Below are 16,871 nucleotides of genomic sequence, written 5' to 3'. Positions count from 1 at the left end.
CTGGGGACCGAGCTAGACCCCCGCATCCCAGTGGGCGGAGGAAGAAGCCCTTGGAACCGGAGGTACCGGTGGAGAACCACGCCCCTGGGTGCCGTGGCACCTGGACGCATTCTCCTTGGGGCCCCTTCTGAGCAGTAGATTGCCTTGGGTGCGGGGATGGCCAGGGCGCCACGCCCTGCAGGTGATTCAGCACTTTCCCCTGGGCCCATACCGCGGAGAATAATAATACCTTTTTCTAGAACAAATAAGCCGCCATTGTTCCCCATGATAAGCAAGGGCCAGCCCTTAAACATCCTAAGACCGCATCTGTCGATGTTATTTCTGTAGCATGGCCAAGACTGAGGCGCTGCCGAAGCTTCGGGAAGACTTCAGGATGCAGAATAAATCTGTCTTTATTCTGGGTGCCAGCGGGGAAACCGGCAAAGTGCTCTTAAAAGAAATCTTGGAACAGAACCTGTTTTCCAAAGTCACGCTCATTGGCCGGAGAAAGCTCAGCTTCGATGAGGAAGCTTATAAAAACGTGGTGGGTATTTTAGCTGGGACTCAAAAATGTATTTGCAGTGGTTCTGCGGAGTGAACATATTTTTATACCTAAAGGCTGAACATTGCCCGCCCAGTGGTAGAGTAGAGGTGATCAGAATGTGGCCAAGAATAGTCTATGAGACCCTTCTCTGGAAGGTTTTGTCGTGGATTTAAGCCCAGGTCGGACTTCCTACTCTCTGTGTGACCTTGGGCTAAGCCCTTATTTCAATCTAGACTCGTATAAGACAGCCCTGGATTGTAATGGGGGCTGGGGAGACAGAGAAGAGCACATTTTCAGGGCCATTCAAGCTGGGCTCTAGAAGCAGACCTGTAACCCTGGGCAATGTTCTCAGCCACTTTGCTTGTTTTGTTTACCTGTCCACTCCACACTAATGTCGGGGAATTGCGAGCAGAGTGTATGGCAATGAAAGGTGCGGTTGTTCACTTATAAGAATTGCCCTCTTAACTTCCCAGGGCTGCAGGCCTAGTGGAATATTCTTTTCACTGTCATGCTTACATGGTTAACCAAATGATATGCCAGATTCCCCTAAATATTTGAAGTCTGAGCTTTGTAGAGATTCCTTTCTTCATTTAAAGGGAGTTGTGAACTGCAGTAAATTATAATGTAATCCTGAGACCCCACAGCTTTAGAACTTGGTCACACAGGCTTTACAGGTGAAACATTCTAGATAACAAAAGTCTCACAATGTGTGTTCTTTTTTTCTTTTCTTTTTTTAAAATTTATTTCTGAGAGAGAGACAGCATGAGCAGGGGAAGGTCAGAGAGAGAGGGAGACACAGAATCCGAAACAGGCTCCAGGCTCTGAGCTAGCTGTCAGCACAGAGCCCAACGCGGGGCTCGAACCCACAAACTGCAAGATCATGACTTGAACTGAAGTCGGACGCCCAACCAACTGAGCCACCCAGGCACCCCACACAATGTGTGTTCTTAACCCCTATATATCCATGGCCAGTCATTTTGCATAGATCTTACGTCCATCAGGACTTTTTAATTTAAAACGGACATCTTTGCTCAGAGTTAGGTAATAAGTGGTTTTCATAGTCTGGCTTCATGGAGTACCAAATACCTCTGGTAATTAAAAACTGAAATTGAGTTCTGTACTTTGATAAACGAGTTCTGGTGGCACATCTTTTGGTCAGGCCCTTAATGGAAACATACTTTTCTTCAGCATTGCATGTAGTGCCAGGAAAATCCTTTTGAAGGAGTTGATGGTAGGGAAGGAAAACTACATTTTATTTGAATTCCTGAGTGATGGGAACTTCTCAATCTTTTGTTTTTTTAATCTTTATTTATTTTGAGAGAGAGCATGCACGTGCACACACAAGTTGGGGGGGCAGAGAGAGAAGGGCAGAGGATCCTAGGCAGGCTGACAGTATAGAGCCCTATGTGGGGCTCGAACCCACAAACCAAATCCACAAACGCAAAATCATGACCCAAACTGAAATCTGACGCATAACTGCTTGAGCCACCCAGGAGTCCCTCAATCTTTCTTTTTTAGATTTCACAACAAATTTATGAGGTCACATTTGTTAAATTTGAGGGAGCATGAAAATTACTGAGGGTGCTTTTTAAAGGGCATTTTCTGCTTCAGAAGTATGGGTTCAACACCTAGGAATCAGCCTTTCTATCAAAGCATTCACAGGCTGATTCTAACATAGGTGAGAATTGGACTGGAGGAAAGATTATCATTTACATTTTATTGCTGAAAAAACTGAGGCACCTGGTAAATAACTTGGCCAAAATCACAGGCTTAGTAAGTAGCAGGCTCAAGAGTTGAACCTAGGTCTTTGAGATTGCAAATACCATTCCTTGTCCTGACATTCATTATACCTGATTGGTATCCCTCTTGGTAGTATAGACAGGTCTTTTGTTTTTCCAAAGAGAAAATGATAATCGAACTTGACTTTAGACTTCTAGGGATCACTTATAGTCCAATTATGTGTACTGTGGACATCTAAGTGCATTGTTGATTTTTGAGTTCAGATTAATTACTTTTTAGTGGGAGAAAATGAGCTGGCAGATTTTTTTATAACATGATTATGCATTTTCCTCAATTGAATTTCTGTTATTTTACTAAACTCGGTTTGTCTCCCGGCAAAATATCAGTTTTTTAAATAGTATCTGTAACGGTCAAGTGGTCATAGATCTTAAAAACTACCCAGCACCTTGTTAATTCTGTGTCAATTACTAAATGTATCCATGCTTAATGTGTAATGCCCCAATTTTCTGCCACTCTGCACCAATGCTGCTCTGGCTATTTCCGAGGTTTCTTACTAAGTAAAATAAACACTATGTAGAATCGCAATTTCCATACCTAGGAATCTACCCTGCTAAATAGGCTAACATGGAAAAGATAGAAGGAGACTGGCAGGAGAAAGAGATGCCAGAGCTTACAAAATTTGATGGTAAGTGGGCAGCCTCTTCAGTAATGTTCTGTAATTTATTCCTTAAATCTGGAGGGGTATTTTTCTCTGTCTTTTAATAGCATCAAGTTATATACAGCTATGTCCTTGTCATCTAGAATCAAGAAGTGGTGGACTTTGAAAAGTTGGATGACTACGCTTCTGCCTTTCAAGGTCATGATGTTGGATTCTGTTGCTTGGGCACCACTAGAAAAAAAGCCGGGGCGGTAAGGAAGAAATAGACTCCTTTCCCCTTTCACTGGCCAGTAACGTCAAAGATTCCTTTCTTGCTTACTCTTTTTCTTTATGTTTGTGGTGCTTAAATGTAAATAGGCTTTTATCATTTAATATTTCATATGCTGCCCTAGCTTTTGCTATTCTTTGGATAGTACTGATAAATTCATCTTTCCTTCAAAGTAATCTTTGAGTTCAGGCCTTCGTGCTGAGAGACATCATAAATATTCACGAGCTCTTGCCTCTTGCAAATATTGCTGTCACTACATCCCCTGACTAAGGCAAACCATTATGTCTGAGTAAAAGTAACTGGCTCATGCTGTTAGCAGTAAACTTTTTTTGTTTTCTTTCTAAATGTTCTAAACTTAAAGCGTTCTCTCTCACATGAATGATTTGCCTCAACCTATTTTCGTGCCAAGCTTTAAACTTCTGATATAGGACTTCAGAACAGAGGCACGATTCAGCGAGCCTTTAGTGATGACTCAGCCTTCTGCGATGATTCAACCCCAGTGGTGATTCAGCCTTAACTGACGCAGAAGTGTTCTAATCCATGTTTTATTTTCTTTTTAATGGTATTCTAAATTGCATCGGCCTCTGTCCAGGAGCCATCGTTTGCTACCTAGTTAGAAGTCATTGCTTACTACGTAGATCCTTGGCAAGTGTTAATACCTCTTAATTTATACCCTGACTATAGTTTATCCCTCTGACAGAGGATTGCTGGAGCCAAATGTGTCTAGTAAATATGCAGGACCACAATGCTGCCATGGGGGCGTATCACAGATTTATCAACAGGCCCCATGCACAGAACCATTAGGAGAGTGCATGGTTAAGAACTCTTGGTTTATACCAGCTAAGGAGTTTAGCTCACATGTATTTCTCTGGGTCTGCTGGTGATCCAAAGAATAATTCTATTCATGCTTTCGGTAGTGATGCATTTCCAGGTCTTCTGCAGTTCTGTCATGTCCACTTTGGAACCCGGCTGGGTTTGCGCTCTGTGCTGGGCAGTATGGATTATAGACAAATTTGACTCTCTCGGGAATTGGCGCAGTATGTCTCCTAGAAAGGGTCATGTTCCCGCTCAGTAGCTGGTGCAGTCTTTTCGGGCCCAGGGACGGTCACAAGCAGCGTGCCCTCCGAGAGCACTGAAAAACTTTTGTTCTAGCACATTGCAGGTTGAACGGTTTCAAGTGCCAACCTGATTTTGGTGGTGACTCAGCAAAATAAAAAACACTGCATTAGGTATGGAGCAGTTGATATTCATGACAGAAAGCAAATCTCATTTGTCTCAGGAAAAAGTCTAAACTGTTTTGTTGCATTCAAATTGTGTAAAGCAATTTTCATCAGAGGAACCGGGTGTCTGCCCTATCCAGAATATTTTTTTACATGGAGTAGGGGTTCCTCCCCTTCCCCCTCCCCCCTTGCACTGTTCCTCTACTCCCCTCAACTCAGACTACTTGATACGTTTTGTTCTCCAAAATCAGTTTTTTTTTTTTTAACATTTATTTATTTTTGAGAGACAGAGACAGAGCATAAACAGGGGAGGGACAGAGAGAGAAAGAGACACAGAATCCGAAGCAGGCTCCAGGCTCTGAGCTAGCAGTCAGCCCAGAGCCCGACCCAGGACTCAAACCCATGAACCATGAGATCATGACCTGAGCTAAAGTCGGATGCTCAACTGACTGAGCCACCCAGGTGCCCCCAAAATCAGTTTTAAAAGATAAAAGAATTGATGGGTAAACAAGAGAAAAAAATCTAGTAACCCAACTATAATCTCAGAAATTAGTTGGGGTTTAAATGGTTGAAGAGGATAGTGGCAGAAAGGAAGCTGACATTTCCTCCAGAAAGTCTTTTTTTTTTTTTTTTCCATTTGAAACTAATTTAGATTGGATGTAATATAAAGTTTGGGGGTTGTGATAACTTTAGGTAATTTAAAAGCAATGACAGTTCACCAGTGGCTAGGTAATAGTATCTGCTGATGGGGGTTGGTGGATTTCCAAGCTCACCCTACCCGGAGTTCTGGGTTGGCAGCCCTCTCTGTAGAAAAAGAGCTCGTCAGGTGAATACTGCAAAGCTGATGCAAGTCTAGTGTGTCATTTGGTAGCTGTTTTGTAACTGGAACACCCCACATTTTTCCTCAGCAATATGACTTTCCATTAGAGAAACTCCAAGAAACTCATAGTTTCTGTCTTATTCATTGTTGACCCTTTCTGAGCGGCCATCTTACCTCCCTGTGATCTTCAGTGTCTGAATTTGTTGAGGCTCTTACAACAAAGTACCATAACCAGGGTGGCTTAAACAACAGAAATGTAGTGTCTCCCAGCTCTGGAGGCCAGAAGTCTGAGAACCAGGTGTTGGCAGGTTTGGTTGCCCTGAGGGCTGTGAGGGAAGGAACTTTTCCAGGCTTCTCTTCTTGACTCATAGATGACCGTCCTCTCTGGGCGTCTCTTGAGTTGACGTTTTTCCTGTGTGCATGTGGCTCCGTCCAAGTCGCTCCTTTTTACAATAGTCCAATTAGATTAAGAACCATCCAACCCAGTATAACTTCACCTCAACTCATAATACCAGGAACCACCCTGTTTCCAAATAAGGTCACATTATGAGGTACTGTAGGGTACGACTTCAACATAGGAATTTGGGGGAGAACATTGCAACCCATAAAATTCAGCCTGCCCAGATTTCTCCTGAAACCAGGACTCAGGACAGGCCTGTTAGCTTTGTCAGCTGTTTGGAAAACCGTTTCCTGTGGTCGTGTTAGGTGCCGCTCTTTTTCACCTTCACAAGCCACAGTTGTCTCATCAGGGCAGCGGCTTCCTTACTTGGCACCAGTCCAGATCTGCTGGATCAGAATCTCTAAGGGTGAAAGCTTGGCACCTTATTTTTAGCAAGCTCCTTGGGAGATTGTGATGCAAGCCAACCTCCCTCTTGTTGGACCCGTGTTCGGGAGGCTGCTTTTCTAGGTACTATGGTCCCTAGGTGGCCTTCACCTTGCGTTAATACGTAACTTGTGTGCTGGTGAAGGTTGAAATACCCTTTGAAACCCAGATCAATACTGGCCTGGGCTGTGGAGCAAATACTCACAGATGTCACTGAGAATAGCGCTTTCCCCTTATGTGTATTAAGGGGAAGATGCAGTTAGTGAAGGTGAGGTGGTGTAATAACGGTTTCACCTCTTCATTAGTTTCCTTGCAATCCGGGTTCTTAGATTCTGTTGAGTGGACAGTGCCGTTCATGTGATTCATGCAGCCGTTGTAATGTTCATTAGGCATCGTCAGAGCCTCCTGGCTTCTGATTTTAATGATACATTCTTCTAATCCAGGTCGCAGACCACAGACTGTGGCTCACACACAGCCCACCTGTTATGGGGCAGCCCATTGAGCTAAGAATGTTTTTATATTTTTAAATGGCTAAAAAATACTTAAAAGGGGAATAATGTGTCATGATGTGAAAGTATAAGAAATTCACATTTTAGTTCCCATGAATGTAGCGTTCCTGGGACACAGCAGTTCTCATTCCGTAATGTATTCTCTGTGGCTGCTGTTGTGCCATGAAGGCAGAGCTGGGGAACCGTAACCCACGCCTGCAAGGCTGAACATTTTTGCTATCTCATCCTTTACAGGAAAAGCTTGCTGACTCCTTTCATAATCTGTACTGTTTAATTTGATGTCTAGGAGGCTGCTTGTGAAGTGATAGGGTGCCCGACAGTTCGAGGCTCAGGATACTAAATAGCCACAGGCCCTTGGATGTGCCGGGTAGCTCCCGTGAGCCAGCACCTCCTCGTCGGTAATAAGAGGGATGTGACCCCTTTAGTCTGCAGAATTCTTTGACTTCCATCACACAGAGAGAAGAATGCCCCAAATGGAATCATTTTGTGAGGACACAGAGATGAACTCCGGAATCTCAGTACCCGTTTGATTTTTATTTTTCTCTCCAGAGCTTTTTCTCTAACCAAGCTCTTGCTTCTGCTGCTCTACATCAAATACAACGATGCCCTCCGGGACACAAACAAATGGGGTTCAGATTCTTACATTTGTTGTTTGTCAGCATCTCTGTTTTCTAGTCTAACCCTATGTGCTGGATTGCAAAGGGAGTAGAGGAGAAAGAATCAGAAGCAGGAATATAGCTACGTGGTCCCCTTTACAGGATGATAGATCCTCCCTCCGTGGAGAAGGAGGCCCCAGAGGTCGAGTCATTGTGGCAGGCTCGTTAGCCATGCCGGTCAGTGCTGATATACTGTGATAGCACGACTTGTTCTTAAGTCACAGTGTCCCCACTTTTCAAACACGTGTAAAGAAGAGGAGAAGAAATACTTAGTAGCTTTGGATTTTAATTTGATTTAAAGAGTCATTGGAGAATCTGTCTCCCTCAATGTTTGTGGAGCCTATGAAGATATCTCTGCTGAATTGTATTACATTGTGTTTATTCTTTTGAGCAGGTGCTGGGAAAGGAAATTTATGGTGGGAACTTATTTAATCAATTCTTTTTTCTAGCCTAGAGTAGGGCACACTGACTATGGAATCATAAAGATACTATAACAGAATGGACGTAATGTTCTCCGAAGAGATATCTTTTCTCCTGCCATATGGTTAGGGAAACTGAACACTGTTTTTCCGAAAATTGTGTTTCCGGAATATGAAGTAGCTTGTTTTAGCTTGTTCCTCCTGTTGTTGTTTTTTATTTGTGCCGTTAGAGCAAGAAAGGATGTTAATAAGATTTCAAAGATAGCTTCCTTCTATCTCTAAATGGAATCTTCCTCACTCCAGAGAAAATTCATGTGGGTTGGTATCTCTGAGCCTGTCACCAGGATCCACGTTTAAGTTTGGTTTCTAAGTCCTTGAAAGCCGTTGACCTCTTTGCTTTTGAGTTTCATTCACAGCTAAAAGGCCACGCATCGGGGCGGGGGAAGTGAAATTCAGAATTTGTGGGGCTTGGAAAAACGCGTATCTATAATCAGCTTGAGGGCTCAGAGGATTTGTGAAATCATTTTGGATTAACAGCCATTGATTGCTAATAAAACAATCTTTAGCTTTGTCCGGAGAACAGCAATGGAGAAAGGTATGGGCACCTTGTCAACAGGGCCCATTGAGCAGGGATGACGGGCTAAGCGTGGGGGTCTCTGCAGCGGCGTGGGTGCTCGTCCTTCAAGGAGTGGTTGTCAGTTGTTCGTCTGGCCGGTGAAAGGAAGGACGCCAGAGTGTGATGGCTGGGGTGGTATTGATGTGCTTTAGCAGACTAATCAGATTGAAAAAGTCCCATGGCATTTATGTCACTCTAATTTTCATCTAACAATTGGAGACGGCAGCACTCTATTAAGGAGAGGTTGATCCAGAACTAAAGCCAAATAAATTAGGGTCTCAGTTTAATCAAATTATCCCTTTACTGGCCCTGGATTAAGCGAGGGAGACAGCGTCGGTCCAGGGACTTGTGATTGGCCGAATCTTTCCTTTATTTTTACAGAAGCTGATGGAAGAAAAAGCATTTTAACGGCGACAGCTACGATAACGCTCCCAAGAAATAGTGCTAAAACAGCAGCAATGACAAAAAGGAATTTATTCCACTAGTTAGCTCTGTAATTTCATGTGAATAATGAACCCGTTATTGAAATCAGAGTTTGGGGAGTTAGGGCGAGGGGAAGAAAGAGACATGGAAGAGGAGCCGAGGGCTTTAGAATTTTTCTGTGTCACTTCGGATTGTCTTTACTGGCACACGTTCAGCACATGTAAAATCCCAGTTCGGAGAGTGACCCTGAAGAGAACCCCTGCCTCAGGATGAGCTGAGCCGTAAACACGGTTTGCTTCATCCTGGTGTAAAAGAGCAGCATTGAGAGTTGGAAGGAGCGTGGGTGAGTGTGCTGCGAGGAATGAGTGTGCAGGTGTACAACACAGAAGGAGATGGTGATGATGTGTGGGGACAGAGTGAAGTTCCTGTTGCCTGAGTGAGGCAGAAACACGACACTGCCCTGCAGCTAGTGGGGGTAGTTGGAAATGTACTGTCCGTGAAGACAAAGGAGGACAGGGTAGGCTTTGGGGGAGGGGCGATGTAGTTCCTGATCTGGGAGTCGGTTGCAGAAGATGTTCAGTTTATGAAAATTCGAGCTCTTTATTTACATGTTCACTTTTCTTTTACGATCTATTTCTATACAAAGTTGAAAATGTTTGCTTGGGCCTGTTGTTTTCAAATTGAAATCTGTATTAGTTTCCTGTGGCTGCTGTAATCAATCGCCTCAAATTTAGTGGCGAAAAACCACATACATTTATCATCTTGCCGTTCTGGAAGTTAGAAATCTGACACGAATTTCGCTGGAATAAAATCAAGGTGTTGACAGGGCCGTGTTCCCTTCTGGAGGCTCTGGGGACCAATCCATTTCTTGACCTTTTCCAGTTTCTAGAATCTGCCAGAGTGCAGCCTCTAGCCTCAGGGCCAGCAACCGGGGACTGAGTGCTCCTCACACTTTCCCACTCCCTTTTTGCACCTCTGAGGACTTTTGTGATTACATTGGGCCCAGTTGGATAATACAGAATAATCTTATTTTAAGGTCAGCTGATTAGCAACCTTAATTCCACCTGCAGCCTGAATTCCCCTCTGCCGTGTAACCTAATCTATTCAAAAAGGTATGGGGATCAGGAAGGGACATCTTTGAGGGGCCATTATTCTGCCCATCCCAGTTATGAATTAGTCATTGTCATTGGCTAGAGGCAGTGTGAGATAAGAAGGAAGATGGGTACGATGGAGATACCACTCAGAGTCCGGAATTCGCATTCTGCTGTCAGCTTTCTCAGCCGGAAGCTCACCAGACTGGCCCTTGTTTTCACATCTCCATGGTGACGGGGTTGGACATGATGCTTCCTGAAGTACAAGACAAACATTTCCTTACGAAATAAAACATTTAGGGTCCATAAGGACTACAGGGCAAAATTTTTTATTCATTTTTTTTATTTAAAAAAAAATTTTTTTTTTAACGTTTTTATTTATTTCTAGGAGAGAGAGAGAGAGACAGCATGAGCAGGGGAGAGTCAGAGAGAGAGGGAGTCACAGACTGAAAACAGGCTCCAGGCTCTGAGCTGGCAGTCAGCACAGAGCCCGACGCGGGGCTCGAACCCACGAACTGCGAGATCATGACCTAAGCGAAAGTCAGACGCTTAACCGACTAAGCCACCCAGGCGCCCAGGGCAAAATTTTTTTGAACAAAAAATCACGAAGATGGTAATGTAGTCTTTGAGAATTGAAATTGTCGTCACAGGAAACCTCATTATAGAGTTACGGGTATTTATGAACTTCAGCTTCACTAGGTTGTAGACTCCTCTCCAGCTGTGTGGAGTTTGAGGATGCTAGCATTGGTGGTGGTGCTGAGCAGCTGTTACTTCATGGAATTCCCTTTCTGGGTACAGGCATGTGTCCTTCCATCGGGCCCTGGAAATGAGTTTACACTGTGTTGTTTACACCATGCTTTCCCTTCCTCCTTCATTGCCACTTAGTCCTTTTTTTTTTTTTCCTCTCTCTCTCTAATTGGCTTCGCCTTTTCTCTGGTTTCGTTGGACTTTTATTCATTCATTCAGATATTTTTAGAGTACCTCTCGTGTGCCAGGCATAAACTGATGCTGAGATAGGAATTAAGAAGAAAGACCCTATCTCTGCCCTCACCAGACTGAGTCTAGACCAGGGGCCCTCAAACCTTCCTGGTCATATATCTGTCAGGAAAACAATTTGAGGATTCACTCTTTATTGATATATAAAGTATGATGTAAAACATACACAAAAATTGGAAATTAAATAGGCTTCGTTCTGGTAGTGCCTGGCTAGTGCTCTCGGCTGTGCACGAGACCCTGCACGTTAGAGCTGACACAGATACAATAGAGAAAAGAGAGAGAGGGTTGTAAGCTTGTAAAGTTATTGAAAGACAGAGAAACGTGTGACTTAAAGCAGTTTCTCATCCTGACCTTATTGTTCCTTATGCTCCTTGCACATTTGTTAGGTGTCTGTGTTTCCACGTCACCATCCTTATTTTCTCGCTGGCCTTGCTGTGAAAGCTGGTCCGTCTATCCTGAGGCTCATACTTGGAGCCTTTCCCAGGGTCTATGCTCGGATGCATTTTATTTAGATCTCCAGTCCCCCGCAGGCCTCCTGGCCCGCCACCCAACCCGAATAGCAATCTTTAAGATGAACTCACAGCTTTTTGGAAATAACGTCCAACCTTTTCGCCCTCAGGAAGGATTTGTTCGCGTCGATCGAGATTATGTCCTCAAGTCTGCGGAGCTGGCAAAAGCTGGAGGCTGCAAACATTTTAACTTGCTGTCCTCTAAAGGAGCTGATAAGTCAAGCAATTTTTTATATCTGCAAGTTAAGGTTTGTGCACATTTCTGTCTTTCATATATTTCGGAGAACCCTGGCTAATTGGGAATCCTAAATAATGTAACATGCTAAATAATACAGAAAGGCATGAAGTGGATTATATTCACTTTTTAAAAAAATAATTACAGGGACTGTATTTTGCAGGGATATGTTTAGTAAACAGGAGTGAGTTGAAAGATAATCCCCAGTACCTTTCCCCCTGCTGATTATCTAGTAATTATGAAATAAGATGTGGCAGCTCTGGTTCTTGAATACCAGTGTGGAATGTTATGTCAGAAGAGACGTGGAGGCAGCAACTCTTAACCTTTTCCTGAGTAGATGATATTTCGTTATTGGGTATGGCTCTTGCCCCTAAGGTATCTCTAATTGGCTTATTTGGAGATACCCAAGGCTAGCCCCAAGTTTGGTAAGTTGAGAGAAGGTCTCTCAGGACCCAGCATATAGTTACACTCAAAGCTACGATGTATTACAGTGAAAGGATAGAAAGCAAAGGCAATCAACAGGGAAGGATGCATGCGGTGAAGTCCAGGGTAAAGAGGCTCAAGCTTCCAAGAGTCCTTTCTCAGTAGAGTTACACAGGCTTAATTTCACCAGCAATGTGTGTTGAGAATATGAGAGAAATTTGGCGGAGCCCAGGATTTCAGGGTTTTTATGGGGTCAGTCACGTTGGCATACCCTGAGCCTGGAAAAAATTATAAGCTTCCAGGAGGCAGCCAAGTGTTCAGCATAAACCACATTGTTTGTACAGTTTAGGCACTGTAAACTAGCCTGCCAGTTAGGTAATGATGGGGCCATTCCTGACACCCAAGTTCCCAGACACAAGCCAAAGGTCAAGCTTGCAAGCGGGCCTTTCTAAGATAGAGTCTCAGCTTGCTACCTTAACTCTCTTATGCACGCTGCTAAGAGAGACAAAACACACCTTTGTAAAAGCTAAGAGATTTGTTCACATAAACACTTGTATATGGATGTTCACAGAAGCATGATTCATAATAGCTGAAGTGTTAACAACCCAAATGTCCATCAGCTGATGAATGGATGAATAAAATATTCATATTTTATACCAACGAAAGAATATTATTCAGCCATAAAAAGTCATGACACATGTTATAACATGGGTGAACCTTGAAAACACCATGAAGTGCTTGTCACAAAAGATGACAACTTGTATGATTCCATTTACATGAAATACCCAGAATCTACAGAGACAGAAAGATTAGTGGTTGGACAGGGCTTGGGGGGAGGGGATGGGAGTGAATGCTGGTTGGTGTGGGGTGTTTTGGGGGGGAAGGTGATGAAATAATTCTAAACTTAGATGGTGGTGAAGGTGGCAGAGCTCTGTATATATACTAAAAAACATTAATTTTACAAAAGTGTTTAGCAAAGCTACCCAAGATTATGCGATGCATCAGGTTAGGTGCCAAGTGAATGGTATGAACAGTCCAAGAAAGAGGAGAATTATTCATGCCACTGACTTTACACAGCCTTTAGATGTCCCTGTGGCCTGAGCTTCTCTGGCGTTTCTGTCCATAGAGATGTCTGGCATGAAAATTCAGTTTGTTAAACAAATTTAATTGAAAGCCATCATGTAGATGTAACCTCACAGTCTCCTGAAATTTGATGGGATTTTTGAGGTAGACAGTAATATAGAGGATCTTCTGACCCACTGGAACTATCTGGAAACCAAAAAAAGGTTGATGTCCATCAGCCTGCAACATTAACCCTAGACCAAGGGGAGGTTATTCATTGGTGGCTGAACTCCTAACATGTTCCTTACTCTGGATCTATTTTAAAATCAGTCACATGAGAGGCCGGACTGACTATGCAGCCACCTCTCTTCAGTATGTCTTTTTGACATCTAGAGATCAGGATTACATGATCTCTTCCTTAACTTCCCAGAATCTAAAATTCTAGATAAGGAAATTTATAACTATTGGACCTGCAGAAGCAGATTATCTTCAAAACCCCTGAGTTATTACCTCTTAAGCATTATGATAAATTTGTCTTCTTGATTAAATGTTAAAATTTGGTTTTTATTAACAGGGAGAAGTGGAAGCTAGGGTAGAAGAATTAGAATTCGAACGGTACTCTGTGTTTAGGCCCGGGTAAGCATTCATACTGTCCAGCAGTATGCCGCTGTTCATTATTCTTTAGAAGTTAGTTTGTCTTTTGAAGAGGCTGACAACTAAGCTCCCTAAGTTATGAGAGAAGTTAGCTGGAGATGGATTGCTTCTCTAAAGAACATACCTTTGGCTTTGGAGGAAAAGATGGACAGTTTGGTGGTGCCAGGCTCAGAGTAGTCTGGAATTTCCTGGGTAGCTTTTGCTGCCTTTAAAAAAAAAAAATCCTCGTTATTCACCAAATAAAACCTTTTACCCATTGTATTCACCTGTTTAGGCTGCTATAACAGAATAACACTGCAGACTGGAAGGCTTAAGCAACAGAAATTTATTTTCTCACAATTCTGGAAGCTAGAAGTGCAAAATCGAATTGCCATCAGAGTTAGTATCTGGTGAGGCCTCTCTTCCTGGTTTGTAGATGGCCTGGCATGGTCTTTCCCTTGTGTGCAGATGATGAGATCTCTGATATCTCTCCCTCTTCTGTAAGGATACCAGTCCTATCAGATCAGGGTCCTATCCTTACGACCTAATTTAACCTTAGTTACCCTCATGAATGCACTGCTTTCAAATACAACCACGTTGGGGGGTTAGAGCTTCAACCTGAATTTGGGGGAGGGCGAGGGCATCATTCAGTTCATAACACCCTCTATGGTCTGAATACAATAAACCATCTCTTCCTCTGCTTTTCTTTTTCTCTTTAGAGTTCTATTGTGTGATAGGCAAGAATCTCGTCCAGGTGAATGGTTGGTTAGGAAGTTCTTTGGCTCCTTACCAGAATCTTGGGCCAGTGGGCACTCTGTGCCGGTGACGACTGTGGTCAGGGCAATGCTCAACAACGCAGTGAGCCCAAGTGGCAAGAAGAAGGAACTGCTGGAAAATAAGGCCATCCAAGACCTGGGAAAAGCCGATTAACTCTCTCAAGCCATGACCACGCTGGAGAAATGCTTCCCTCTGTAAAACTCAGCGCTCACTACCTAATTGTTACTTGCAGGGTCTAAAAAAAGTCAGTGCATTTTAGCTGTGGTTTCACTCTTCTCAGCTGCCCAGATCCAATAAAAAATTATTGTGTTCTGCATCAGCAGTGCAGAGCCTGCTTGTACGTATATATTCATCACCCAGGGAGCTTTTCAAAAATAGATTCATAGGCTCGACCTCAGACTCTGAATCAGAATCTTCAGGGGTGAGCACGGGAATCTGTTGTTTTGTTCAAGTTTCCTATAGTGATTGTGGTGCCACTGGTTGGGTGGCCTGCTTTGAAAGGCTTGTCTGCAGTGGTAGCAGCGGTACAAACCTTTTGTATTTTGCAGATGAGTTCTGTTCTGAAATTGTCATTTGTGTTCCTTAGTTACCTGGTGCTGACTGCCGTGTTTGTGTGAATGAACATTGTGCCTTACTACTTCTTTAGAATATGTAATAAAAGTTATTATATAACTGGGCTTGTATAATCATGGGAGAATTAAATATAGGAAGAAAAATAAATGGACAAGTCCTGGGTGCCTCTTACACTGTCAGAAAATGTCCAAGTATCAGTGGTAATATGTAGCATTGTGGCCAGTGGGATGGTATAATAGAGCTTAGGATTTATCAAGTGCCAGCCTTTAAATATGCTATGCATCTTATAACCCTTCAATAATCCTTATAATCTTAATAGGTTTGACTATCATCTCCATATCTCAGATGGAGAAACTGAGCCTCCCTGTGGTTAAGTGTCTTGCCCAAGTGTCCTAAGCTGAAGACCCAAAGTTAGGAAATGGCAGAGGCAGGATTCTAACCCAAGTCTGCCTGACCTCATAGCTTGTATTTTTAACCACTCTGTAAAAGCCTCCAGTATCTGTATGTTTCCAACAAGTTCCATTAATTGTGACTGGATTAGTACATGCTATGGATGAATAAAATTGAAGTATGTGGTTTCTTTTATAGGGTCTAGGATCCCTGTAGTAATTAACCATAAAATGCTCATATAGCTAGTAGAAGTGTATGTCAGGGTGTCACACTTTAAAAACTATGGAAAAGGAAGGAAAGATGCAGAAGGAAGGGTTCAAGTCAAGAGGAGTACACACTGTTAATTTCCATCTAGGAACAAAGGATAGTGATGAAACCTGTCTTAACTTCTGTGCTGAGGGAAACAGTGATTCCATTTTTACGAGGGTCTAGGGGATGCCAGGGACATTCCAAGCTTCAGTGAACACCAGAGGATAAAGGCCATCCCCTTTAATTGGGAGTGTGTATCTGTAGAACGGATTGGACATTCCCATTCTCAATCATCGAAGAAAGAGACAGATATTAGGATGCAGTAGGGTCTTAGGATGTGGGGAGAGAGCCTCTTCCTCCTGCGAGGCAGGGTTCCTTTGGGGCTGGACTCTGGAGAGCCTGTGCTTTGGGTGACAACAAGCGTGGGCTCCAAGAAGGGAGGCATGAAATGAGGGGACCCTATGAGGATATACTGCGGCCTGTGGGAAACTCAATATTTGATCGATTCTGTCCTCTAGGAGAGGAATACATTCAGAAGGGTTTAGCAATATAGGGCATCATTCATTCAGCAAATTTACTGAGTACCTAGTAGGCGTTAGGCCGTGTTTATATGCCAGAGAAATGAAAGCAAAGAGACAAGGCTTTTACCCTCATACAGAATGCTGGGGGTATGACCCCCCCCCCAAAAAAAACCCCACCAAAACAAAGCAAATGGTAGGTATAAGAAAGAAACTAAGTGGGGGCTGCTGGAATGGCAATGGAAACTTCTTTAGAGATGGTGGTTTGTATTTGTAGAGCATTCTTAGCAAAGGCCTAATTAGCTCTAAATCAGAGGCTGGAGGGGTGGGACCCAGGGTGAAGGGATGAGTTGAGATGACAGGCAGACAGGATTACGCAGAGCCCAGAGCAAGGCAGTGCATTTAGTGGGATAAACATGCGAGGCTCTGGGACTAGAAGCTTGAGACAATTACCTACTGAAATTACTGCAAGTCAACTTCCTCCTAACAAAGCATTCTGTGGTTTGAGTACATGCTCGGAAGGGAGAAAATGGCATGAGGAAGGAGAACGTTTCTGTTCCTCCCACATAGCGGCCACAACATTGCTTTCTAAACGTACAGAAGAGCATCACTCCGTCGGTTAACCGAACGGATCAACTGCTGCCCATTGTTCAGGACGAAGGTAACACTTATGTCTACGCACTTTACATGTACTAAGTCATTTTATCCTTACAGTAGCTCTGGGGCTAGGGCAGCCATTG

At 43.4% G+C, this 16,871-nt stretch overlaps 1 protein-coding gene across 3 annotated transcripts in view; it reads left to right on the top strand.

Moving 5' to 3' along the window:
* HTATIP2 (HIV-1 Tat interactive protein 2) overlaps positions 1–15,073 on the top strand; it is a 15,339-nt gene extending 266 nt beyond the window's left edge. The window contains exons 1-6 of one of the 3 annotated variants that reach the window (XM_077761084.1): positions 1–11; positions 328–523; positions 3,065–3,172; positions 11,382–11,519; positions 13,566–13,627; positions 14,344–15,073. The exon at positions 1–11 is cut by the window's left edge and continues 204 nt beyond it. In XM_077761084.1, the coding sequence (XP_077617210.1) occupies positions 1–11; positions 328–523; positions 3,065–3,172; positions 11,382–11,519; positions 13,566–13,627; positions 14,344–14,554 (726 nt within the window). In that variant the 3' untranslated portion in view covers positions 14,555–15,073. Of the gene's footprint in view, positions 63–327; positions 524–3,064; positions 3,173–11,381; positions 11,520–13,565; positions 13,628–14,343 lie in introns of all 3 variants that reach the window. The other 2 variants (XM_077761083.1, XM_077761081.1) reach the window with 2 other exon arrangements.
* The last annotated feature ends 1,798 nt before the right edge of the window (positions 15,074–16,871 follow it).

This window comes from Crocuta crocuta, unplaced genomic scaffold (genome assembly GCF_008692635.1).
Source record: "Crocuta crocuta isolate KB4526 unplaced genomic scaffold, BGI_CrCroc_1.0 scaffold233, whole genome shotgun sequence".
Taxonomy (NCBI): domain Eukaryota; kingdom Metazoa; phylum Chordata; class Mammalia; order Carnivora; family Hyaenidae; genus Crocuta; species Crocuta crocuta.
The sequence above is the reverse complement of the archived record's forward strand: the minus strand, read 5'-3'. Positions and strand labels throughout refer to the sequence as shown.